Genomic DNA, 25,323 nt, shown 5'->3' with positions numbered 1-25,323 from the left:
GAACTCTCAGAAGCAGCCATGGCTCTGATCGTCAACAGGTGGGGTCCCCCTCACCTGGACCTCATGGCGACCTTGCGCAATGCAAAGGCCAACCGGTTCTTCAGCTGCTGGAGAGAGCACGGCTCGGAGGGAGTAGATGCTCTAGCTCTTCCCTGGCCCGCGGATGTTCTTCTGTACGTGTTCCCTCCGTGGCTTCTGGTCGGAAAAGTTCTCCGAAGAATAGAACTCCACCGAGGGCCAGTGATCCTGGTAGCTCCCGAGTGGCCTCGTAGATCATGGTTCGCGGATCTCGTCAACCTGGCGACGGACGGACCTCTCCAGCTAGGCCATCTTCCTCGTCTGCTTCGGCAGGGGCCCATATTTTTCGACCAGGCCGATTGCTTTTGTCTAGCGGCCTGGCTTTTGAACGGAGACGCCTGAGGCGAAAGGGCTATAAGGAGGAGGTAATCTCCACTTTGCTGCGAGCTCGGAAACAGTCGACTTCCCTGGCTTACGTGCGCATTTGGAAGGATTTTGAGACTGTATGTGTGGAGTCGGGCGTCTCTGCACGCTCCGCTCTCGTTGGTTCTTTCTTTTCTACAGAAGGGTCTCTCCAAGGGCCTTTCCTTCAGTTCCCTGCGCGTGCAAGTTTCCGTTCTCAGCTCTCTCCTTGGACAGGTCGAGGGTCATCCCTTGGCGGGCCACCCAGACGTGGTTCATTTCTTGAAGGGAGTCAAGCATCTGAGACCACCCGCTCGTTCTACTTGCCCCTCATGGAGTCTTCATCTCGTCCTCCAGGCTCTCTGTGTGGCCCCTTTCGAGCCTCTCTGTCGGTCTACGGTAAAGGACCTCATGCTCAAGACAGTTTTTCTAGTCTCTATTTCTTCTGCTCGACGTGTTTCCGAGATTCAAACATTGTCCTGTCGGGAACCTTTATTGCGTTTTTCTGATTCAGGAGTTTGTCTCAAGATGGTGCCTTCCTTTCTGCCAAAGGTTGTCTCCACTTTCCATGTCAACCAGTCGGTGGAGCTTCCAGCATTCTCCCCAGAGGAGTTTGCGGGTACCACCGGAGGCGATCTTTGCAGACTTGATGTCTAACGAGTTCTACTCCGGTATCTCCAGGTCACCAATGACTTTCGGGTCTCGGCCCATCTTTTTGTCCTCTGGAGTGGTCCTAATCGGGGCAAACCGGCTTCTAAGACTACTATCGCGTGGTGGTTGAAGGAGGCGATTTCCTCTGCCTATATTTGTCAAGGTCGGGGGGTTCCTGAGGGCCTAAAGGCTCATTCGTTGCGTTCTCAAGCTACTTCCTGGGTGGAGAGCCAATCTGTTTCTCCTGCAAGAAATTTGCAGGGCGCCTGCTTTTGGGTCCTTTGGGCGGCAAGTGCTATGAGCGGGACTGTCTCGGTCCCACCCGGTTTAGGGAAGCTTTGGTACATCCCACGGTCTGGACTGATCCGGGTACGTACAGGGAAAAGAAAATTAGTTCTTACCTGTTAATTTTCGACATCCTTCCCTGTTTTTTCTTTTCTTAGTGTCCACTCAATGCTTGTTATTGCAGATTCTCAGAAGTCAATATTTCATTTTCTATTGAAAACCGGACGATTACACCGGAAGTCTTGTTGTTGTGAACCAAGTATACGCAAGAGCGCTTAGTTCTACCATGTTCTCTACACTGTTATTGAGTTGCTCAATTGAGCTTTTTGGTTACTTGCTTGATCCTGTTTACGTTTGTTGTTTTTCTGCTTTGACAATTGTTATACTGAAGGGCTGCAGGGTAGGCTCTGTCCTGATATAGGATACCCTTTCAGTTTTGGTCTGTCTCCATCTGCTAGACAGGAGGCTCAACCCATGGTCTGGACTGATCCGTGGTACTACAGGAACGAAAATTAACAGGTAAGAACTAATTTTCCTGTCAGCTCTCTCCATTTTGTTTCTGAGGAGCCACTGGTAGGTCAGGGCATTGGCTCCCTAACCAATAACACTTCACAATATTAGCCACTGGTAGGACATCAAAATATTGCAACTTTCTGCAGGAAATTGAAGGACTGGCCTCATTTTGGATTCATGCAGACAGGTTAACTGTTCAGTACTAGCTAACAAATGAAAGTCTCCAGCTGGAAGGGATTGTAAGACATTGACTTCAGTCAGGATAGCACTGATAAGGAAGCATAGAAGAATGTAAGAGAAGGTTAGTTTTCAGTGGGGTGGCATAACAGGGAATTGCGATGATACAAAACCCCTATTTTGCCACAGTGGGCTTCATACAGTGTGTGTGTTTGCAGGTGGACTATACAGCGGAGAGGTGTTAATGTGGGATACTAGTAGAACAGACGACACTCTGATTTCACGAACGGGAATGACAGGTGACTCCCACACAGATGCCATTTATCAGGTAAAAAAGTGCACAAAATACAGGGACCTTTTGAGCCAGAATTTAGTTTTTAAATTATTTAAAGTTTATTGACTTAACAGCAAACAGTCGTTCCCTGTACTTACCCGAATCAGTCCAGACAGTTGGGTTTTGCCTCCCATCCAGCAAATGGGAGACAGAGAAATTTTGACTAACTGTGCCACTTAACCCGAAGTGCCACCTGCAGTCTGCCAGTATTTCCCTGTCTCCAGCAGATGGTGGAGGTGCAAAATCCTACAGTCTGAGATTTAAAAAAAAAAAAAAAAAAAAAAAAGGAAAGATAGCTTCTTCTTCTTCAGTTAGCCTCCCAGGGGTTAGCAAGGTCCTGGTGGGACCATCCTCCCTGGTATTCGAGGCAGGAGAGCTGTTGGTCGGGGATCCTTTTGCAGCCCCCAGAGCTTTGCCACCATTCAGGGTGACACCAGGAGTCCCGGTTCACTCACCCTGTGAGGATTCACGTGAGCGTTAATTGTTTAAAGTTGTTTAAACTTGTTGGGGGGGGGGGAGGTAAAGTTTTGCACGTTTGTGCGCTGCTTTCTCGGCATGGCTCTGCTTTCCCCGTGTGGTGGTGGCTCTCCAAATACAACCCCCCCGGCGGGCAATTTTTACTTTTGGGGCTGCGATCACTTTCCTGACTGCCGCGTGGGACAGCGTGCAGGGCCTGCGGGGATGTGCGCTCGCTGCTTCCCTGGAGGGAAGGGATCATAGAGCGCAGCGAAGAGGGGAGAGCTTTAGGAAGCCACGCGAGCCTGGGAGGCTGGCTGCTTTGCGGCAGCTCCCGGAGGATCCCTTCCCATTGAGCGCGGGAACGAATGCCATTTTGACCTCATTCAGGACTGCCGTGGGGTGGGGTGGGGGGGGGGGAGGGGGATTTCCTGCCTTCATTATCGCCGCAGGATGGGGCCTATGGCAGGGGCCAGGCAGCCCGTGCGGGCTCTGATCAAGGCTTCGGAGAGCCTGAGGAGCTCTTTGATTCTTCCTCTTCCTTTGCCTCAGACTTCATGCGGTTCATGCAGAAGGTCTTCCAAGCTGGCAAGTCAGCCAAGCTGCATCGGGGCAAACCTGCAAAAAAGGCAGGGGCTCCTGCCAAGCTTGGGGTCCTGAAGCAGCAGTGGATGAGGTCTCCTCTGCTCGCGCCGATGGTGGACACTTCGGAGGGTTCGAGACTGAATGATCCGCAGGACCCCCCAGGGTTGGATCCTGGGCTGAGTCCTCAGGATCTGGACCATGATTCCTCGCAGGCGTCTGCAGCCGAGGGAGATGATCCCAAGGTGATCCGTCTGTTCCGCAGGGAGGAGCTAAGCCCGCTGATTCCAGCAGTCTTGGTGGAACTCTGTATTGAAAATCCTCTCGAGAGCACGGAGCTGAGCGCAGTGGATCCAGTTATGGTGGGGTTCCGAGGTCCCACCAGGGCGTTTTCCCTTCCATCAGTCCTTGACTGCCTTGCTTTTCCGGGAGTGGGATACACCAGGCTGAAGGTCATGCGGGCCATACACAAATTGTACCCGCTTCCGGAGGAAGTGCTGGACCTCCTGAGGGATACCTAAGGTGGATGCCGCTGTGTCAATGGTCACTAAGAAAACAACCATTCCAGTCACTGGTGCGACAGCGCTCAAGGATCTTCAGGATAGGAAGTTGTAAAGTCACCTTAAAAAGATTTTTGAAGTGTCAGCGCTGGGTGTCAGAGCTGCGATGTGTAGCTGTTTTATGCTGAGAGCAGGCCTCTGCTGGGTTCGGCAACTGCAGATGTCACCCGTGGAGGCCGGTCAGGCCGAGAGGCTGGAAGCTGTCATGGCCTATAGCTTGGATGCTCTTTATGACCACCTATGTATGTCTTCCAGGACCATGGTAGCAGCAGTGTCAGCTCGCAGACTCCTCTGGTTGAGGAAATGGGCATCGGAAATTTGCTCCAAGATGTAGCTTAGTTCGTTGACTTTTAAGGGAAGGCTGCTTTTTGGAAAGGACTTGGAGGAGATGATTAAGTCCCTCTGAGAGAACAAGGTGCATAAACTGCCAGTGGACAAACCAAAGGCTCGAAATGCCTTTCCCTCTCGCCCTCGTTTTCGTGGGAATCGGCGATTCAGGTCCTCCAGGTCTGCTGCACGACAAGGTGCCGGTAGGCAGCAGCCGTAGAACCAGTCCTTTTGTGGTCTCCGACCTGGACAAGATGGCTCTTCCCAGGGGCAGGGCGGAGTTAAGTCGCAATGAGGCGAGGCCGGCTCACTCCTTTGTGCCTGCAATAGGGGGCAGGTTGGCTCTGTTCTACAAGGTGTGGGTCAAGATCACGTTGGATCAGTGGCTCTTAAGTGTCATAGAAAAAGGCTACGCTTTAGAATTTGCTCGACCTCTCAGAGATAGTTTCCTGGTTTCCCCATGTTCTTGAGCAGAAGAGACTTGCAATCCAGAACACTGTCCTTTTGCCTCCGAGAGATGGGAGCTATTGTGCCTGTGCCTCTAGCAGAGCGAAGGCGGGGTTGTTGCTCCATCTATTTCGTGATACCAAAAAAGGAAGATACCTTCCGTCCCATTCTAGATTTGAAGAGGGTGAACAGGTCTCTGAGAATTCCCCGTTCCATATGGAGACTATGTGGTCTGCCATTGCGTCAGTCCACAGTGGGGAGTATCTTGCCTCTTTGGACCTGGCGGAGGCATATCTGCACATAGGGATACGGAGAGATCACCAGAGATTTTTAAGATTCATGGTTCTGGGGGATCATTACCAGTTTTGCGCTCTACTTTCTGGATTGGCAACGACTCCCAGGACCTTTACCATGGTCATGGTAGAGGCAGCTCTCCACAAGGAGGGGGTCCTGGTCCACCCCTACTTGGATGACTGGCTGATTCGAGCGAAATCAGAGTCCTCATGTCAAGCAGCAGTGGATCGAGTTCTCCAGCACTTGGCGGCTTTGGGATGGATTGTCAATCTGGCCAAGAGTCACTTGATTCCGTCCCAGAGGTTGGAGTTCCTGGGGTCACAGTTCAACATGTGCATGGGAAAAGTGTTTCTCACCAAGGAAAGGATTATCAAGTTGCAAGCTCAGGTTCAGTTGCTGTTGGGCAAATCGTTGCCCCGAGTATGGGACTACTTGCAGGTGCTCGGATCTATGGCGTCCACCTTGGACTTGGTACCATGGGCGTTTGCTCGTATGAGGCCTCTACAGTCCGCCTTACTATCCCGTTGGGATCCAATGTCTGAGCTTTTTCATCTGCCTCTCCCCCTCTCGGACTTGGCGAGATCCAGTCTGTGGTGGTGGCTTCAGCCGGACACGTTGCGAAGGGGAGTGGGACCTGGATGCTGCGTCTTGGACACTTGTTACCACGGATGCCAGCATCTCTGGTTGGGGAGCGGTAACATGGAATAGACTTAATTTTTGGGTACTTGCCAGGTTCTTATGGCCTGGATTGGCCATTGTTGGAAACAGGATGCTGGGCTTGATGGACCCTTGGTCTGACCCAGTATGGCATTTTCTTATGTTCTTATGTTCTTATCTATGCAAGGCCAGTGGTCTTCTAAGGAAACCTCATGGTCGATCAACCAGTTGGAAACCAGAGCAGTGCGGCTGGCTCTCCAAGCCCTCAGAGCAGTAAGGGTGTTGTCTGACAATGCAACCATGGTGGCATACATCAATCGGCAAGGCGGAACGAAGAGCCGTGCAGTAGCCCAGGAGGCCCAGGAGTTGGTCGCCTGGGCCGAGCTCAATCTTGAGAGAGTGGCAGCATCCCACATTGCAGGCGTCAACAATTCGAAAGCGGATTTTCTGAGCCATCATCACTTTGATCCGGGGGAGTGGGAGCTGTTGGATGAAGCATTCGGTTCTTCAGCAAGCAGAGGGAGACTGGCGCGGAAGGGGTGGTCGCCCTGGTCCTGCCCTGGCTGGTGCATGTTGTCCTGTATGTCTTCCCGCTGTGGTCAGTAATAGGCAAGGTCATGCACTGCATCGAGCTCCACCTGGGCGAGGTGGTTCTCGTGGCTGCGACGTCCATGGTTCGCAGATCTGATCAACCTGGCGGTGGACGTGCCCCTGAGGTTCAGGCATCTGCCGAATCTTCTGCATCAAGGCCCGTTTATTTCGATCAGGCAGATCGCTTTTGTCTAGTGGCTTGGCTTTTGAGAGGGAGCATTTGAGGAATAAGGGTTATTCTGATGCAGTGATTGCTACCCTGCTCCAGTTTAGAAAGACCTCCATGTCTTTGGCGTACGTCAGAGTATGGAGGTTTTTCGAGTCATGGTGCCTTGAGCGCAGAGTGGATCCTCTTCAGGGCTCCATGGGGGATGTATTGTCCTTTTTACAGGATGGCCTCGTTAAGGGGTTATCTTTTAATTCCCTGAGGGTTCAGGTGGCGGCCCTAGGTTGTTTTTGTGGCAAAGTACAGGGAGTTGCTTTGTTGGCCCATCCGGATGTATCCGTTTTCTCCGGGAAGCGAAACAACATCTGAGACCTCCAATTCAGAATCCCTGCCCTTCCTGGAGTTTGAATGTTGTCCTGAAAGCTGTGTGTTCCTCCCTGTTTGAGCCTTTGAAGCGGGCGAAGTTGAAAGATCTTACTTTGAAGGTGATGTTTCTGGTGGCGATATCGTCGGACAGGTGGGTGTTGGAGCTTCAGGCCTTATCCTGCAGGGAACCCTTTTTGCAGATTTCGGACACGGAAGTGTCCTTGAGAACAGTCCCCTCTTTCTTGCCTAAGATGGTATCAGCCTTTCATGTAAATCAGTCGGTGGAATTGCCTTCCGTTCCGGACTCTGTCCCTTCCGCTCCTCAATCCAGAGAGTTGCGGAAGTTGGATGTGAGGAAGGCTCTCTTGCATTACTTGGAAGTGACGAATAGTTTCCGCTTGTCTGATCATCTTTTTGTTTTATGGAGTGGTCTCAGAAGGGGGCAGAAAGTTTCTAGGACTACTATTGCACAGTGATTGAAGGAGGCCATTAACTCAGCATACATTACTCAGGGTCGTCCAGGGCTGGCAGGTCTTCGGGCGCATTCTACCTGTTCGCTAGCGGCCTCCTGGGCCAAATGTCAGCAAGTATCGCCGCAAGAAATATGTAGGGTGGCTACTTGGAAGTCTTTGCACACCTTGCCAGGCATTACTGTTTGGATGTCCGGATTCCGGAGTCTGGCAGTTTCGGTAAAAGTGTACTCCAAGTGTGACTCTTACAGTCCCACGCACAGTAGGGAAGCTTTGGTACATTTCAGCTGTCTGGACTGATCCAGGTACGTACAGGGAAAGGAAAATTGGTTCTTACCTGCTATTTTTCGTTCCTGTAGTACCACGGATCAGTCCAGATGCCCGCCTGGTTTCAGAAGGGGGTATTGGAGAGACTGCTTGGATGCCTGTTTTCTCAGCAGAACCTGCTTAATCACTTGTGGTGTTCCTATGAAGAATGACTCAGGTTCTCGATAATCTTGCACAGGGATTGCTGCAGGCACTGTTCGTTGTTCTTGTAAGATAATTCAATTGGTTCGTCAAGGTTTTATTTGTATCTGGCTTGGGTACAGTTCCATAATGGCAGACTGCAGGTGGTACCTCGGGTTAAGTGGCAGAGTCAGTCAAAATTTCTCTGTCTCCATTTGCTGGATGGGAGGCAGGTAAGAACTAATTTTCCTTTTATAACAGCGAAGCATCAATACAATAAAATAATTGTCAGTAGGTACAATTTTTGCAATTAGATCTCCCTTTCCTCCTCCTTCCCAGAGAATTGCAAAAAGATCATACAAAACAGCAATCTACATGGAGTCGAACGGGAAGGGCTGTGTTATTGGATTGTCTGTTGTATTATTGTTAATATCTTCCTATTGTACTACTAAAGGCCCTGGGGCCTAGTTTGCTGAGTGACAGTTATACTTTGGAAAACATTAAATTAAAAAAAAAAGAACAAAAAAAACCCCTAGCAATCTTCAGATGGGTTCACTCATAAATAATTATGTACAAAGATCAAAAAGTTCAGAAATGATTCATAGTTATGGTTGTCAAATCTCATTGAATTTCTCTATAATATCCTGTTCCCTGTACGTACCAGGATCAGTCCAGGACACCTGGGTTGTGACTCCGCACCAGTAGATGGAGACAGACTAAAACTTGTGGGCGGAGCCATATATGCCCCTGTGCCAGTCACAGCCCCTCAGTCTTACTCTGTCTCCAGTAGAGGGTGCAGGTGCGGTCACAGCTCCTTCCTGCCCTGGTTTTGGTACTCCGTCAGGGTCGGTTCTTTTTTCTTGGGTTTTAGGCCAGTTTCGCTAGGGTGCTTTAATTTTGAATTTTGAATTTTTCTGTTTACCAAATTGTCACTGACGTTCCGTCCGCCCTGCCTCCCAAGGGGGTTGTGAGGTCCTGAGGGGACTACCCCCCCTGGTTGAGGCCGCTGCTAGGGTCGAGGACCCGGCTTTCTTAGTAGCAGCGTCAGGGGTGACACCGGGGAGCCCGGTTCACTCCCCCTGTTGGATTAGGGCTCCAGGACTGTGGACAGCGACAGGTTTGTTTGTTGTAAAAAAAAAAAAAAAAAAGGGGTTTGTTTTATTTGTGCCGGCTCTCTCTCTCTCTCTCTCTCGTAGCGTCGCCGCTCTCCGGTGGGGGCGCCGCTGGTGGGGGGGGGGCCGGCCGCTGCATTTTATTGGAGGTGTCTCTTCCCTACGGCGGTCCTTGGTCCCCGTTTCGCGCCTTTTCTTTCGCCGGCTTGACTTGTGGCTCGGTTGCCGGGCCGGCGGTTCGGCGCGCGCGCTGCTTCCCAGACGGTGAGGGATCGTCTGTGGCGCCTCGGGGGGGGGGGGCTCGTTCGTAACCCGCGCGATTTTGGCCGCGGCTGGCGCCTGAGAAGCGGGGGGCCCCCTTCGGCGGCCGCGAAATGGCACGGGACACGGCGGGCGCCTGAGCGGCGGGTGGCCCCTCCTTCGGCGGTTGGCTCGGCGGGTCATTCGCCTGGTGCTGTGGAACTGGGACGGCTAGACCGGCATTTGTTGCTGCTGCAGTTGGCAGCGGTCCCGATCGCGACACGCAGGGACCCTGAGGCGGTAAGGGTAGCCATTTTGCCGCTGCAGTCGGCAGCGGTCCCAATCGCGGCTCGGGCAGCCATTTTGCCGCCACGGTCTACAGCGGTCCCAATCGCGGCAGCAGCGTCCCGATCGCGGCAGGGGCAGTCGTTTTGCCGCCCCGGTCGGCAGCGGTCCCGATAGCGGCGGGAACCTTCGGGGGGGGGGGGGCAGAAATCGTCGCCTCCACTTCTCCTCAACGGTTCCCTCTGCGTCCCTCAGTTCCCGCGGGTCCCTCGGGAAAGGGGGCAGGAGTCGTTGGGCATGCGCGGGGCCTTTGGGGCCCATAGGGCGCGCAAACGTTCAGCGGTTTAACGGCTGGGGGTCTCGTAGCGCCGTTTTCTAGGCCTCAGGAACGGCAATCGGTGGGCCCCGGCCGGAGGGCCGCGAGTTAAAAGGTTTTGAGGACCATTCCACCTCGGGACGATTGGGAGTCCTCTGTCTCGTCCTCGGCTCAGGAGGGCTCGGAGAACTCGTCCCCGCCCCCGAGGGGGGCAGAGAGTGACAGGCACCCTTCGCCCAGAGCCAGGCATTAGCACCGGACGTCCGAAGGGGCAGTTACCAGTTCCCAGGGTTGTCCAGCTGTTCTCCTCCCCGTCATTCTGAAAAAGTTAGGGATCTCGCGCCTCCGGGGGAGGCTAGAGGAGGCTCCGTGGATTCAGGGTGGGTCAGGTCTGCGTGGCCCTCTACCACCTTCCCGGTCCCGCTCTTGACTATGGACCTGCGGCATTGGGACAGGGACATCCTGGACTTGGGGCTGAAGGTTCCCCCGGCAATGGACAAGTTTCACCCTCTGCACGAGGAGGCCTTGGAGGTGTTGCGGGTCCCTAAGGTGGACTCTTCCACGTCAGCAGTCCCGAAGCGCACTCCCATCCCGATGCGGGATACCGCGGACTTATGGGATCTCTAGGATTGACATTTGGAGGTGCAATTGAAGAAGGCCTTCGGGGCTTCCGCCCGGGGCTTGGGCCGCAGTCTGGAGTGATTTTGCACTTCGGGCTGGCTTGGGATGAGCTCATCAGCTTCTGGCCACTGAGGGGAGCCCTGGCGATCACAGGGGCCAAGGCTTCGCAGCGAAATGTGGTCGGTCCATCTCTTGCCGCAGCCTCAACACGCCGTTCCTAACGTCAGGGCGCTGTTGTTGTCATTTTTCGAGGACTGGGCCGGCATAACGTCAGACCAGTCGGTCCTCAACGTGATAGGACATGGCTACGCGTTAGATTGTGCTCGTACTTCAGCGGACAAGTTCCTTATCTCGCCCTGCAAGGCCCCGAGAAGACTGCTGCTGTGCTCGACACCATTCGACGCTTAGACGGCTTGGGAGGTTTTTTCCCCAGTCCCGGTCAGCCAACACGGCAAGGGCCGTTACTCCATCTACTTCATCGTCCCGAAGAAAGACGGCACGTCCACACTGATTCTGGATCTCAAAGGGATAAGTCGATGCCTTCGCATTCCTCACTTCAAAATGGATTCGTTCAGTCATCGCTGCGGTAAGGCCCGGCGAGTTCCTGGCCTCCAAGTTCCTGGCCTTCCTGGATCTCACGGAGGCATATCTTCACATCGGCATTCATCCGTCATTCCAACGCGTCCTCAGGTTCTGCATACTAGGGCGGCAGTACCAGTTCCGAGCGCTCCCCTTCGGGCTCGCGACGGCCCCACGTACATGCACGAAGCTGATGGTAGTGGTGGCGGCGTAGCTGCGCCGAGAAGGTCTCTTGGTCCATCCTTACCTGGACGATTGGTTGATTTGGGCGACGTCCGAGGCTCGGGTCGGATGGCGGTAGCCAGGGTCCTCCACCTTCTGCAGTCCCTAGGATGGGTGATCAACTGCAGCAAGAGTCATCTGACACCCGCACAGACCTTGGAATATCTGGGAGCTCTTTTCGACACAAAGCTGGGCAAGGTGTTCCTGTCGCACGAACGGGTGTGCAAACTGCAAGCTCAAGTACGAAGCCTATTGTCTCTCCGCCAACCGCGGGTCTGCGATTACTTTATGGTCCTAGGGCCTATGGCTTCAACGCTGGCGCTGATTCCCTGGGCATTCGCTCATCTGCGACCATTACAGTCCTACTTTCTATCCCGCTGGAAGCCGGTCTCGGAGGAATTCCATCTACCGCTTCCGATCACGGAACACGCGAGGTCCAGCCTGCTCTGGTGGCTGGATCCCAAGCATCTGTCGTCTGGGGTCTCTTTTCGGGTGCCCAACTGGACAGTGGTGACCACGGATGCCAGCCTTTCCGGTTGGGGAGCGGTCTGCGTGGGGAGCGCAGTCCAAGGCCTATGGTCCGTGTCGCCAGCCCAGGGGTCTGGCCATCGCCTAGAGACCGGAGCGGTCCGTCTGGCCCTGCCTGCAAGCCTTCCTGCCGTTGCTGCGGGGGAAGGCAGTTCGAGTGTTGTCGGACACTGCGACCACTGTGGCATACATCAACCGCCAGGGCGGGACAAGGAGCCCCCAGGTGGCGGAGGAAGCTCAGTGCTTGATGGCCTGGTCGGAGCTACATCTCAGCAACATAGCAGCGTCTCACATTGCGGGAGTTGACAACGTGCAGGCGGATTTTTCTCGGCCGTCATCGCCTGGATTCCGGAGAGTGGGAGTTGTGGCCGAAGCATTTCTGCTCATTTGCAAAACGTGGGGGGGGGTGCCCCACATGGATCTCATGGCCACGTGGCACGACGCGAAGGCCCCGCGCTTTTACAGTCGACTTCAAGGACGGGGGGCAGAAGGCGTCGATGCGTTGGTGCTTCCCTGGCCGACGGATGTGCTGCTCTACGTGTTTCCCCCGTGGCCGATGTTCGGCAAGATTCTACGGCGCATAGAATTGCACCCAGCCAAGGTGATCTTGGTGGCACCGGAGTGGCCGCGCCGGCCGTGGTTCGCAGACCTCGCCCAGCTGGCGGTATCGGCGCCCTTTCGGCTCCAAGGAATGGCGGGCCTGCTCCATCAGGGCCCCGTCTGTTTGGAGGATACGGATCACTTCTATCTCGCAGCATGGCTTTTGCGAGGAGTCGGCTGAAGTGGAAAGGTTACTCAGATGCGGTGGTAGCCATGCTGCTGCGTTCCAGGAAGCAGTCAACGTCTCTGGCGTATGTCCGTGTCTGGGTGGTCTTTGAGGAATGGTGCGTGCAGCGTGGGGTGGACCCCACTTCGGCTTCCGTCTCCGACATTCTGGCGTTCCTCCAGGCAGGTTTGGCCAAGGGTCTGGCGTGCAGTTCACTACGGGTCCAAGTGGCGGCGCTTGGTTGTTTGCGAGGTAAGGTCCGTGGTACGTCCCTGGCACTTCATCCGGACATTTCTCGTTTCCTTCGGGGTGCTAAGCACCTTCGTCCTCCATTGCGTCTCCCTTGTCCGGCTTGGAACCTCAATTGGGTTCTCTCCGCTCTCTGCACGGCGCCGTTTGAGCCCTTGAAACGCGCAACTCTTAAGGATCTCACTTTAAAAACGGCGTTCTTGGTGGCGATTGCCTCGGCACGGCGTGTTTCCGAGTTACAGGCCCTGTCCTGTAGAGAACCTTTCTTGCGTATTTCGGATTCCGGAGTTTCTTTGCGGACGGTTCCCTCCTTTCTTCCGAAAGTTGTGTCGTCTTTTCACGTGAATCAATCGGTGGAGTTGCCAGCTTTTGTGGGAAGGGAGTCCTCCGTTCCAGAAGAAAGGGAATTACGGAAGCTTGACGTGCGGAGATCCCTCCTTCGCTATCTGGAGGTTACTAATTCTTTTCGGGTCACAGATCATCTGTTTGTCCTGTTCTCTGGTCCAAAGACAGGGGTAGCAGCGTCACGCACAACGATCGCCCGTTGGCTCAAGGAGGCCATTGGTTCGGCTTACTTGATGCGGGGAAAACCACTTCCCGTGGGCCTGAAGGCTCACTCGACTCGTTCTCGACTCGTTCTCAAGCGGCGTCCTGGGCGGAAGCTTCGCAGGTGTCGCCTCAGGAAATTTGCAGGGCGGCTACCTGGCAGACGTTGCATACCTTTATCAGGCATTACCGGTTGGATGTCCGGGCTACCGGTTCCGGGGGTTTTGGAGAGAGGGTACTCCGAGCGGGACTCTCTGCTTCCCACCCTCGGTAGGTTTGCTCTGGTACATCCCAGGTGTCCTGGACTGATCCTGGTACGTGTACAGGGAAAGGAAAATTAGTTTCTTACCTGATAATTTTCGTTCCTGTAGTACCAAGGATCAGTCCAGGATCCCGCCCGCAGTGCTGCGCTGAAGTAATGGAGAGTCCGCTCTTTGTTCTGAATTATTCTGTTCCGCTTGTTTAGCTCTCTCGGTTGGAGAGTCCGTTTCCAGGAGGGGTGTTTTTCTTTCCCCGGTTTTTAAGCGGTTTATAGCGTGTTTAGTTCTCTGGTTGTGTTCTACTTTGACATTCCGTATGACTGAGGGGCTGTGACTGGCACAGGGGCATATATGGCTCCGCCCACAAGTTTTAGTCTGTCTCCATCTACTGGTGCGGAGTCACAACCCAGGTGTCCTGGACTGATCCTTGGTACTACAGGAACGAAAATTATCAGGTAAGAAACTAATTTTCCTTTATGTGCTGTGAGCTGGCTCATATAAAAGATATTTTTCATCGTTAAGCTGGCTGAGTTATTCGTGCTGTCTGGATGATGTCATCCGGGCGTCAAGGGGCGGAGCTATCTCCAGATTTGACTGGTTACCTGCATGGCTCTTCCCCCGCATAACCTGTGAGTCTCCTCAGTTTGTTTTTTTTTCCTACACTCCCTCTCTATTCCCCTCTCCTCCCCGACCCCTTAGAAGGCCCTACCTTTTTTTCTTCCTTATTTTAGAACTTGCGCCAGCTGGCTGCCAGAGCGCGATCCCCCGAAACATAGGCAAATGGCCTTGGCCCAGCTCTTGTGCACGAAAAGAGGGTTACGTGCGCAGCCGGGCCCCTTTTAAAATGTGCACGGTGTGCACAAGGCCCAGCCACACACATAACTCCTGTTTTTTATGCGCGCTGGCCATTTAAAATTGGGCCGTAGGTGAGAAAAGTATGGAGTGTATACTACCTAGGAAGGAATCTCCTTCGCCAGGGATGCTGTCAGAGGGTTTCCTTCAACTTTCAGATCTAGAGGAAAGGGGAATGTCGCCAGTGTGTTCTTCTGCCTCTCCCACATCATCCCAGTCGGGACAAACAGTCTACTTGGGTCTCTCTTCCTGGGCTCATAAACATAATCGTTCTCCTATTCTGCAGGAACTGCTAGAGAAGAAACCCAAACTCCCGGTTCAGGAGCCTTTTTTAGCCCGGCCTAGGGTTCTGGACACAGACATCCTATCAATGGCGATACCCCCACCAAGAAAGTACAGTGGGAAATCCTACTCCCATCGAAGCCTGTTGGCTGATGACATTGGCCATGTAAAGGGAAGATGTCCTTTGGCCCAGACTACATCAACTTCACAAGCAATGGACTAGATTAAGTGCTTATTAAAGTCTTTTTTTTTTTTTTCTCTAATCTACCTACTAAAGATCATTCGAGGCCTCATCAGTCAGCAAGCCCATCGGAAGGAGACCGCTCCCCACTGATGGAGTGCTCTCCATCTTAAGATAACAGGAAGGATGTTTTCATGGCACATCCTATTCCATGGTTCTCCCTGCAGCCAATCGACTGGCCTCAGGAGTCGCTATTGCCTTCACCAGGGAATTCCACAAGTATTCTTTCAGACCCACCAGAGGAACCTCCAGAATCTTCTTCACCACTCAAGGATCTCACATATTCTAAATTTATGGAACAGGTGGCTGCACTTATAAAAGTAGAAATATGAAAGATTTCTGATCCTAGAGTGGAAGAACTAGGTATTTTGAAGATTTTGGATGTGCCAGTGGAGCCAACAGCTTTACCGTTGCATTCACTATTGGATTCTGTGATGGCTAGAGCGTGGAAGTCGCAGCACTCTGGCATGGCTGTCTCCAGAAAGTTGTATCTGAAGTTCAGAATGTGAAAATTGTCCCACTGTGATGTAGTTCATATTCCACATGCCTATGTAGAGGTAGAGTTAGTGATGGAAAAATCTAAAAAAAAAATCAAGGCTCCATTCTAACATGCCGCTGGGCAAGGATAACAAGATCCTAGATGATTTTGGATGCAAGGTGTTTCAAGGTTCCGTGCTGAACGCATGAATCCAACAGCACCAATTCTGTATTATGCAATACCTGTATGAGTTCTTTCAGAGCTTGAAACCCTTCTTAAGAGAGGACCACAGGTGAACATCTCACACCTCATCCCTTGGCTGATTTGGAAGAAGGTCTGCGACATCTACTAAGGAACGTGTATGAAGCCTTCGACACTTCTGCATGGGCTTCCTCAGCAAAAATGTGACTCTCTTAAAAAGTTCAAAGGTCTTCTCAAGATCCATTTGTTTAAATCTGCCTATTTTTGAGTTTTATGATTTGAAACAGTATTTTAATTTGCATTCTTTTATGCTTTTTAATGTAATTTTATGTTTTCTTTTTATTGTCAATTATTTTATGCGTGTTTCATTGCTAACGGCCTAGACCATTCTGTATTAGGCGGTCTATAAATGTAAATGCAATTAGAGAAGATGACCACGAAAAGCTTGTCGATTTGCCTTGCAAGGGTGACAGTCTCTTTGGTGACAAGCTGAGAGAAATGGTTTCTCATATAAAAGAACAGAATGTGGCTGTGCTATTGCTCACTTCACCTGGGGAATAGCAGAGTACCACTAGAAAATATTTTTCTCCATATTAGAAGGCATTCTATTACAGGAGACCTTACCAGCAATATCAGTCATACAGTGGTCCATCCTGTCAGCTGCCAAGGCCACAGAGCCAACAACATCAACAAAGTAGTCAGGGCAAAGACCACAGCAAGCGCAGCCCCAAAAACTCCCAAAAACCACAACGAGGTTTATGAGCCACATCCAGCCACAGCATCCATCGCATGTCGGGGGCAGACAGACATATTTTTCCCAAGCCTGGTCAGTGATTACATCTGATCAATGGGTTCTGAGCATCATTTCTCAAGGGTACAAACTAGATTTCAGATGCCTCATCAAGTAACACCAACATGGGACCCTCTTCCCAGATTCCCCTGTTGCAGCAGGAAGCGCAGCAATTCATGCACTGCCACAGTCTCAGCTCAACAAGGGCTACTACTTTCTATACTTTCTCATAACAAAAAGGACAGGGGGTTTTCACTCGATCTTGAATCTTCATTCTCTCAACAGGTTGCTCAACAAGTACAAATTCAAAATGACTTCCTGGACTTGAAAGATGCTTATCCTCACATACCCATCCACAGATCCTAGTGGTGCTACCTGTGCTTCCAGGTAGGCTCTCTTCATTACTAGTACAAGGTTCTCCCATTTAGTCCCACTTCTTGCGATAACTGTGGCTCATTTGCAGAAAAAGGGAATCAGAATTTTCCCATATCAAGGACCATTGGCTGATTGTCTCCCTAACTTCAGAAACCCTGTGGAAGCATCTAGGCATGACAATTCGAGGCCTCGAGAACCTGGGCTTTCTCATAAATTACAAAAAGTAACATCTTAGCCCTTGTCAAATTCTTCAATTCATTGGCGCAAGGATCCGTACACTCTTTTGCAGAGCATTCCTGCCCGATGCCAGAGCTCAGGTGCTGTGTTCACTGTGCCTACAGCTTCAACAGCATACTCAGGTGACGATATGTCAAGTTCTCGTTCTGCTGGGTCACATGGCGGCAGCAATACATTTAATACCTTGCACTTGACTGCACATGAGGCGTTTATAATGGGGGTTAAAGTTGCAATGAAACCAGCTCAGGCAACTCATGTCGAAGAGTCTGTATCACAGTCTCCATGAAAAAAGAGACATAGCTTGGTGGCTGACTCCATCAATCGTGACAGGAGGGGCCCCTTTCAGAAATCTGACTCATCAATTCATATTCACGACTGACACCTCAACATGAGGTTGGGGAGCCCATCTGCTTCGTTTCAAAACACAAGGCTTATGGACCCCAAGAGAAAGTGATTTCCAGATCAACCTCTTGGCGTTAAGAGCAGTAAAGAATACATTTCAAACTTTTGCATCAATACTTGAAGGAAAATGCGTGATGATACATACAGACAATCAAGTAGCCATGTTTTATATAAACAAGGAAGAAGGGTCTGATACCAGGACTCTGTGCAAGGAGACGGTACAGATTTGGGATGGGCAGAGAAGCATGCAATCACCCTGCAAACCTCCTACCTCCCAGGAGTGGCAACTATGGAAACCGACAGATTCAGCAGTATTTTTCATCTGCACGAATTGTTGCTGTAGTGGACAATCTCTTCAGCCACTGGGGACTTCTTTAGATAGATCTATTCGCATCAGAGCGCAACGCAAAGCTGGACACTTTCTGCTCCATTCTTCCTAGCAGTTGAAGGATATCCCAGGATGCATTCCTGATTCCTTGGTCAACTGGCCTTTTCTAGACGTATTTGCATTTTCCTCTAATATCTTGAACGGTACAGAAATGTTTCAGTGATGAAGAGAACATGATTCTTATTGCTCCAGCATGGCCAAGACAACCTTGGTATGCCTATCTAGTACAACTTTCTAGACATCAAGCAATACCCCTGGGGGACAATGGATATCTATTAAGTCAGGAGGAAGGGACTCTGATCCCTCTGATGTATTCCTCCCACCAATTGATGGCATGGTGGTTGAACGGACGGTCCTAGAACATTTCCAGTTGTAGGCTCTCATTCAAGATATTCTGGTGTTGCAAGTAAGCCTTCAACTAGGAAAAATTATGCCTTCAAAGGAAAAGATACTCAGAATGGTGTGGCACCAAAAACATTGACCTATTCACTTGCACACTAAGATACTTACTAGAGTATATTCATGCGCTCTCCATCTCGGGGTTGTCAACAACATCCATTCGAGTTCATTTAAGCACGATAGCAGCATATCATTCGGCAAGGGAGGGGATTCCCATATCTACTCATCCACTAGTATCCTGCTATATGAAAGGCCTTCTTTGGATTTTGTCAGTAAAAAAGCCTCCTGTTCCATGGGACATAAATGTAGTCTTGGAAAGACTTATGGGTCCTCCATTTGAGCCTCTGGAGTCAGTGTCTTTAAAACACCTAATGTGGAAAGTGGTTTTCCTCATTGCAGCGACCTTGGTGAGACAAGTGAATGAACTTCAGGTACTAGTAAACTATTCCCCGTACTTGCAATTCCACCATGACAAGGTCTTACTGTGTATGCATCTGTCTTTCCTACTGAAGGTAGTTTTTGCTTTCCATTTGAATAAGACATTTCTCTGCCCATTTTTTCCAAAACCATATGGGAATAACAGAGAAAGGGCACTTCACACATTAGACTGCAAAAGAGACCATTAGATGTACTTCTCAACTATTCATCTCTTTCAATCCAAATTTGCTGGGAAAGACGGTAGTAAAAAGGACGTTGTCGAATTGGATAACTCAGTGTATATTGTTCTGCTGTGCCTCACATTCAGACAAGCTAGAAAATTCCATCAAAGCACATAAAATCAGATCAACAGCTGCTTCAATAGCACACATATACAATGTTCCCATTCAGGATGTTTGTAAAGTTGCAACTTGGTAATTAATTCATACATTCACATCCTACTACTGTCTAGACAGCAATCAGCAGCTGACAGCACGGTGGGATCAGCAGTCTTGCGTCATGTCACAAGGACTTGTGTGCTGTCCACAAAGAGGATAGGGTTGCAAAAAAACCCAAAAAACAGAAACACAGACCAGAAAATAAAAATAAGATCAAATTAACTGTGTTTTTTTGCACAAAAACAACCTTTAGCTTGGGACTCCTAGACAGCATGGCTAACTTAGCCTGCTTATAGACAGTAAAAAAAAAAAAAAAAAAAGTTTGCATACCGTAAATGGTATTTTCCGTAGATAGCAGAATGATTTAGCCATGCTGTCTGGGTGGACATCATCTGGATGTCACAGGGGCGGAGCTATTTCTCCAAGCTTGCAGAGCTTCTGTTGTGCACCTACATAGCTCTTCCTATGCATAATGTGCAAATCTCCTCAGTTGATGATTAGCTAATTCTCATATATATTTAGTTGACTGTCTAGGGAGGAGGGTGGGTTTGCATGGCTAAATCATCTGTTTACGGTAAGCACTCTTGCTTTTATGTAGTCTCTTTCTAACCAACTCAAAAGGAGGACTTTCTGACTTTTTTCCAGTAAGCTGCCACACTTAACCTGGCAGCAATAGCAATTTGAAGAATTAAGATTTGGAAACTATCTTAGGTCCTTGAGAATCACACAATCATTTTGTGAATCAACTGAATTACCATATCCCAATAATTTTGTATCTTAGGGCACTTCCATCATATATGATACATTGAGCCCTTATTTCCACAACATCGCCAACAATCATGCTTTTTGTCTACATATATTTTATGGAGCTTTTTTTTTTGTGTTAAATACTACTGGTATAATACCTTACAAGTATATCCATTTGCAACTAATAGGGAGGGAATAGATCTTTGTCCTGCTGACTTAAAGTATAGATCCCAGGTTGTCCCTTCAAAAGACATCCCTAAATCTTTCTCCCAGGCAAATAAATGTTGTGCACATGCGGTCACAACTATCAGTAAATTCATATTATCTGCTATTGAGTAATTTCGGAGCTGAGGCTGAGATAACAGTAGAAAGGACTCATAGGGCTTTGGGCCCACAGATTGCTGGGAGACCACGAGACGACGTGGTTTACTTTCACAGCTTTGACACCAAGGATATAATATTTTTCCAGGCCAGGAAAAAATTATCGTGAGAATGGCAAGGAAACACCATATCAGCAATTGCTGATTTTGCTCAGACTACTTTGCGTAGAAGGCAAGAACCACAGGAAGTTACCAAGGTTTTGCAGAAGGAAAATATCCAGTATTGCTGGTTATTCCCATTTTGTATAGCATTTTCCATAAATGGAGTTACCAGTCAGGCGAGATTGTGTGCTGAGGCAGAGGCTGCTCGGAAGGCAGCAGGCCTAGTGGTTCCAATGAGGGTACAATCTTTGAAGCAAACGATTCCAGGAACCAGAGATGCACTGACAGATGGGATAAATGAAGGGTTATAGCATTTCCTCTAGAGATGAATGGAGCTGCGAAGGGAGTATTTCAGCCTGAATATAGTAAGGGGGACAGGGTGGGGAGTAGGAGAGGAACGGGAAAAGACGATATGGTTGATAAAAATGAGGGAGGTTGGGATTGGTTGGCATAGATGAAGGAGGGATTGTATGAAGAGGATTGGAAATTTGAAGAATTTCGCTGAGTGGGGTTACACAAGGATGTTGACATGAGTAATGGTTAAATTACATGTGAATTTAGGATGGTAATTGGTTAATGATGATACAGTTTAAAGTTATTTCTTTGAATATAAAGGATGTCCATTCTCTTCAGAAATGTAAACTTTTATTTCAAGAAATATCTTGCTTTAAAGCTTCTTTTGTGTTACTCCAGGAGACCCATTTGAAAAAGTGATTTGAGAGCCTGATGAAATCACTGCATTATTCTCAGATGTTCTTTGCTTCCTCTACTAAGCAAGAGAAATACACAGGGTGGGCATATTGTTCTCCAAATGTTTTCATTATGAGGTTAAATCTGTTTATAGAAACTTAGGAGGATGATACATCATAGTACACTTTACAGTGGGCAAAGATAGTTACACTATAGTTAATATTTATGTGCCTAATAGAGATCAAGGAGTTTCTTTTTTTAATCATTATCAGCTACAGTATTGACTAAGGTGGAGGGGAGATTTCAATTATTCTGAAAATTCTAAGTTAGATAGGTAGAATTTCTTTACCAGAGGAACTAAGTTAGTGCATACCAAATTTAGGGATTTTACTGAACAATGGAATTTGCTAGACATGTGAAGAACATGGCATCTAACAGTCAGGGATTATTCCTTTTTTTCCAAACCTCATTCCTGTTCATACACAGATCAGAACAGAAAAATGAGCGGCATACAATGTACTGGACAATAATATAGCAACCAAACAATTATTTATTTTACATTTGCAACCAAATAAAGGTATTCAATTTACTTCATAGTTCCCAAAAAGGAAGGGATGTTTTGGCTCATTATTGACCTGCAGAAAGTCAATGCAGATCTATGGATTCTGCGCTTTTTGTATGGAAAAGTTGTGAATAGTGATAGCTGCTGTTTGCCAGGAGAGCTTCTGGCCTCCCTGGATTTAATGGAAGCCTATTTACACATTCCCATTCGCACAGAACATCAGAGGTTCCTTCGTTTCATGGTGCTGGAGCAGCATTTTCAGTTTTGGACCCTTCCTTTCGGGGTAGCGATGTCTCCATGAACCTTCACAAAAGTTATGGTAGTGGTAGCGGCCACGTTTTAGAAGGAAGATGTTCTGGACAACTGGCTTATCCAGGTAAAGATGGAGGTGGAGTGTGGTCAGTCAGTTCAGAGGGTACTGGGCTGGGTTGTGAACTTGGCAAAGAGTCATCTCGTTCTGAACCAGTCTTTGGAGTGTTTAGGGGCGAGATTCGACACTCGACTGGGCAAGGTGTTTCTTACCTCAGAGAGGATTCTGAAGTTACAGTCTCAAGTGACCTGGCTGTTGCATATACCAGTACCCAGTGCATGGGATTACCTGCAGGTTCTGAGTTCTATGGTGTCTACTCTAGATTTAGTATTGTGGGCCTTTGCTCACATGGTTCTTACATGGCCAACAGGGATTCTGCTGTACATGTTTCCTCCATGGCCTCTGGTAGGGCGAGTCTTGCAGCACATAGAACGACATCCGGGCAGGGTGGTGTTGGTTGCATCGGAGTAGCCATGGCATCCATGATTTACAGATCTGGTTCATCTCGTCGTGGACGGGCACATCAGGTTGGCTTAGACAAGGACCTAACTTCTCAGATTGGGTGGATCACTTTTGTCTCGCGGCTTGGCTTTTGAGAGGAGATATTTAAGATCTAGAGGGTATTCGGAGGCTGTTATCACTAAGTTGCTTCAGGCTCAGAGACCCTCCACATTGCTTGCTTATGTCAGGATGTGGAGAGTGTTTGAGGCCTGGTGTGTGGAAAGGAACTTAGATGTGTTGTGGGTGGATGTTTGCACATCCTAGCCTTTTTGTAGCAGGGCTTGTCTAAGGGCCTTGCTTTTAATTTGCTTCATGTACAGGTGGCAGCCTTGGGATACTTTTAAGGATAAGTTCAAGGGAGGCCATTGTCGGCTCACCTGGATATCATGCGTTTTCTCAAAGGAGTCAAGCATCTGCGAACTCCGGTTCAGAGGATGTGTCCTTTGTGGAACTTGAACTTGGTGTTGCTAGGGCTTTGTGGTCCTTTGTTTGAACCATTGCAGAAGGCATCTTTGAAGGACCTATTAATGATTGTTCCTGGTAATGATTTGCTGAGCCAGAAGGATTTTGGAGGTGCAGGCTTTGTCCTTTAGAGAACCATTTCTGCGACTTTCTCTGCGGACCCTACCCTCATTTTTAACAAAGGTTGTTTCATCTTTCCATCTTAACCAGATGGTAAAGCTTCCTGATTTCCCGAGTTTGGCTGGGGAAGAATGGTTAGTGAAGGAACTTCACTGCCTGGATGTTTGGCGAATGGTGTTGCGATATCTTAAGGTTACGAATGCCTTCCAGTGGTCGGATTATCTTTTCATCTTGTTCAGTGGCGCAAAGAAAGGAACCAAGACATCTAAGACCTCTATCACTTGTTTAAAGGAGACTATTTTTTCGGCCTATTTCTGTAAAGGTCGATCCACTCCAATGGGGTTGCGAGCTCATTCAACTAGAGCGCAGGCAACTTTCTGGGCGGAGTGTTAATTGGTGTTGCCACAGGAGATTTGTAGAGTGTCCAATTGGTTGTCTTTACACACTTTCATCAAACATTATTGCCTAGATGTGTGAGCGCCAGAGGAGACCTTTGGTGAGAGTGTTCTGAGAGTGAGTCTTTCGGGATCCCACCCAGTGTATGGGAGCTTGGGAACATCCCACTTGTCTGGAATGATCTAGGGTATGAACAGGAAAGGAAAATTGGTTCTTATCTGCTAATTTTCATTCTTGTAGTACTACAGATCAGTGCAGAGACCCATCCCCTCGATTCCGAAAGACTGTATTATTGTGGTTAGTTCTTTTTAGCAGAAATTAGAATTGTATATAGTTGGGTTCTGGGACCTAGACGAAGTTAACTTTCTGTGTCCTTGGATGTGAGGACTCTAGTTCAGGGGACTCCAACCTATCTTTATTTGCTCACCCTAGGATGGAAGATTGTTATTTGAGATTATTGATGGCTATACATTGGCTTGGGTACAGGTCAGTACTGAGGAACTGCAGGTGACACTTTCAGTTAAATAAAAATGCCTGAAAAGCTTTTTAGTTCTCTGCCTTCATCTGCTGGAATTGGATGCAAACCCCACTTGTCTGGACTGATCTGTGGTACCACATGAACGAAAATTAGCAGGTAAGAACCAATTTTCCTCTACTCATGCCGACAACAGGAGTCGTTTTTAGACAATTCTATGAGGAATGTATATAATTTGAATGTGTCATTGGGGAAAGGGCAATTGAAAAATATTTATCAGAAATGGATTTACCAGTAACTATAGACCAGTGAGCCTGACTTCAGTGCCGGGAAAAATAGTGGAAACTATTCTCAAGAACAAAATTGTAAAGCATATAGAAAGGCATGATTTAATGGAACCTAGTCAACATGGATTTACCCAAGGGAAGTCTTGCCTAACAAATCTGCTTCATTTTTTTGAAGGGGTTAATAAACATGTGGATAAAGGTGAACCGGTAGATGTAGTGTATTTGGATTTTCAGAAGGCGTTTGACAAAGTCCCTCATGAGAGGCTTCTACGAAAACTTAAAAAGTCATGGGATAGGAGGCGATATCCTTTCGTGGATTACAAGCTGGTTAAAAGACAGGAAACAGAGAGTAGGATTAAATGGTCAATTTTCTCAGTGGAAAAGGGTAAACAGTGGAGTGCCTCAGGGATCTTTACTTGGACCGGTGCTTTTCAATATATACATAAATGATCTGGAAAGGAATACGACGAGTGAGGTTATCAAATTTGCAGATGATACAAAATTATTCAGAGTAGTTAAATCACAAGCAGACTGTGATACATTGCAGGAGGACCTTGCAAGACTTGAAGATTGGGCATCCAAATGGCAGATGAAATTTAATGTGGACAAGTGCAAAGTGTTGCATATAGGGAAAAATGACCGTTGCTGTAGTTACACGATGTTAGGTTCCATATTAGGAGCTACCACCCAGGAAAAAGATCTAGGCATCATAGTGGATAATACTTTAAAATCGTCAGCTCAGTGTGCTGCAGCAGTCAAAAAAGCAAATAGAATGTTAGGAATTATTAGGAAGGGAATGGTTAATAGAACGGAAAATGTCATAATGCCTCTATATCGCTCCATGGTGAGATCACACCTTGAATACTGTGTACAATTCTGGTTCCCGCATCTCAAAAAAGATATAGTTGCGATGGAGAAGGTACAGAGAAGGGCAACCAAAATGATAAAGCGGATGGAACAGCTTCCCTATGAGGAAAGGCTGAAGAGGTTAGGGCTGTTCAGCTTGGAGAAGAGACGGCTGAGGGGGGATATGATAGAGGTCTTTAAGATCATGAGAGGTCTTGAACGAGTAGATGTGACTCGGTTATTTTCACTTTCGAATAATAGGAGGACTAGGGGGCATTCCATGAAGTTAGCAAGGAGCACATTTAAGACTAATCGGAGAAAATTCTTTTTCACTCAATGCACAATAAAGCTCTGGAATTTGTTGCCAGAGGATGCGGTTAGTGCAGTTAGTGTAGCTGGGTTCAAAAAAGGTTTGGATAAGTTCTTGGAGGAGAAGTTCATTAATGGCTATTAATCAATTTTACTTAGGGAATAGCCACTGCAATTAATTGCATCAGTAGCATGGGATCTTCTTAGTG

The 25,323-nt window shown here is 48.8% G+C and overlaps 1 protein-coding gene across 2 annotated transcripts in view; it reads left to right on the top strand.

Annotated features, from left to right (window-relative positions):
* WDR34 (WD repeat domain 34) overlaps positions 1-25,323 on the top strand; it is a 131,955-nt gene that overhangs the window by 18,905 nt on the left and 87,727 nt on the right. For both annotated transcript variants that reach the window (XM_029613167.1, XM_029613168.1), the window contains exon 5: positions 2,265-2,374. In XM_029613167.1, coding sequence (XP_029469027.1) covers positions 2,265-2,374 — 110 coding nt within the window. The remainder of the gene's footprint in view (positions 1-2,264; positions 2,375-25,323) is intronic.

The sequence above is a fragment of the Rhinatrema bivittatum genome, chromosome 8 (genome assembly GCF_901001135.1).
Source record: "Rhinatrema bivittatum chromosome 8, aRhiBiv1.1, whole genome shotgun sequence".
NCBI lineage: Eukaryota > Metazoa > Chordata > Amphibia > Gymnophiona > Rhinatrematidae > Rhinatrema > Rhinatrema bivittatum.
Note: the sequence above shows the minus strand (reverse complement) of the source record. Positions and strands in the feature narration are given on the sequence as shown.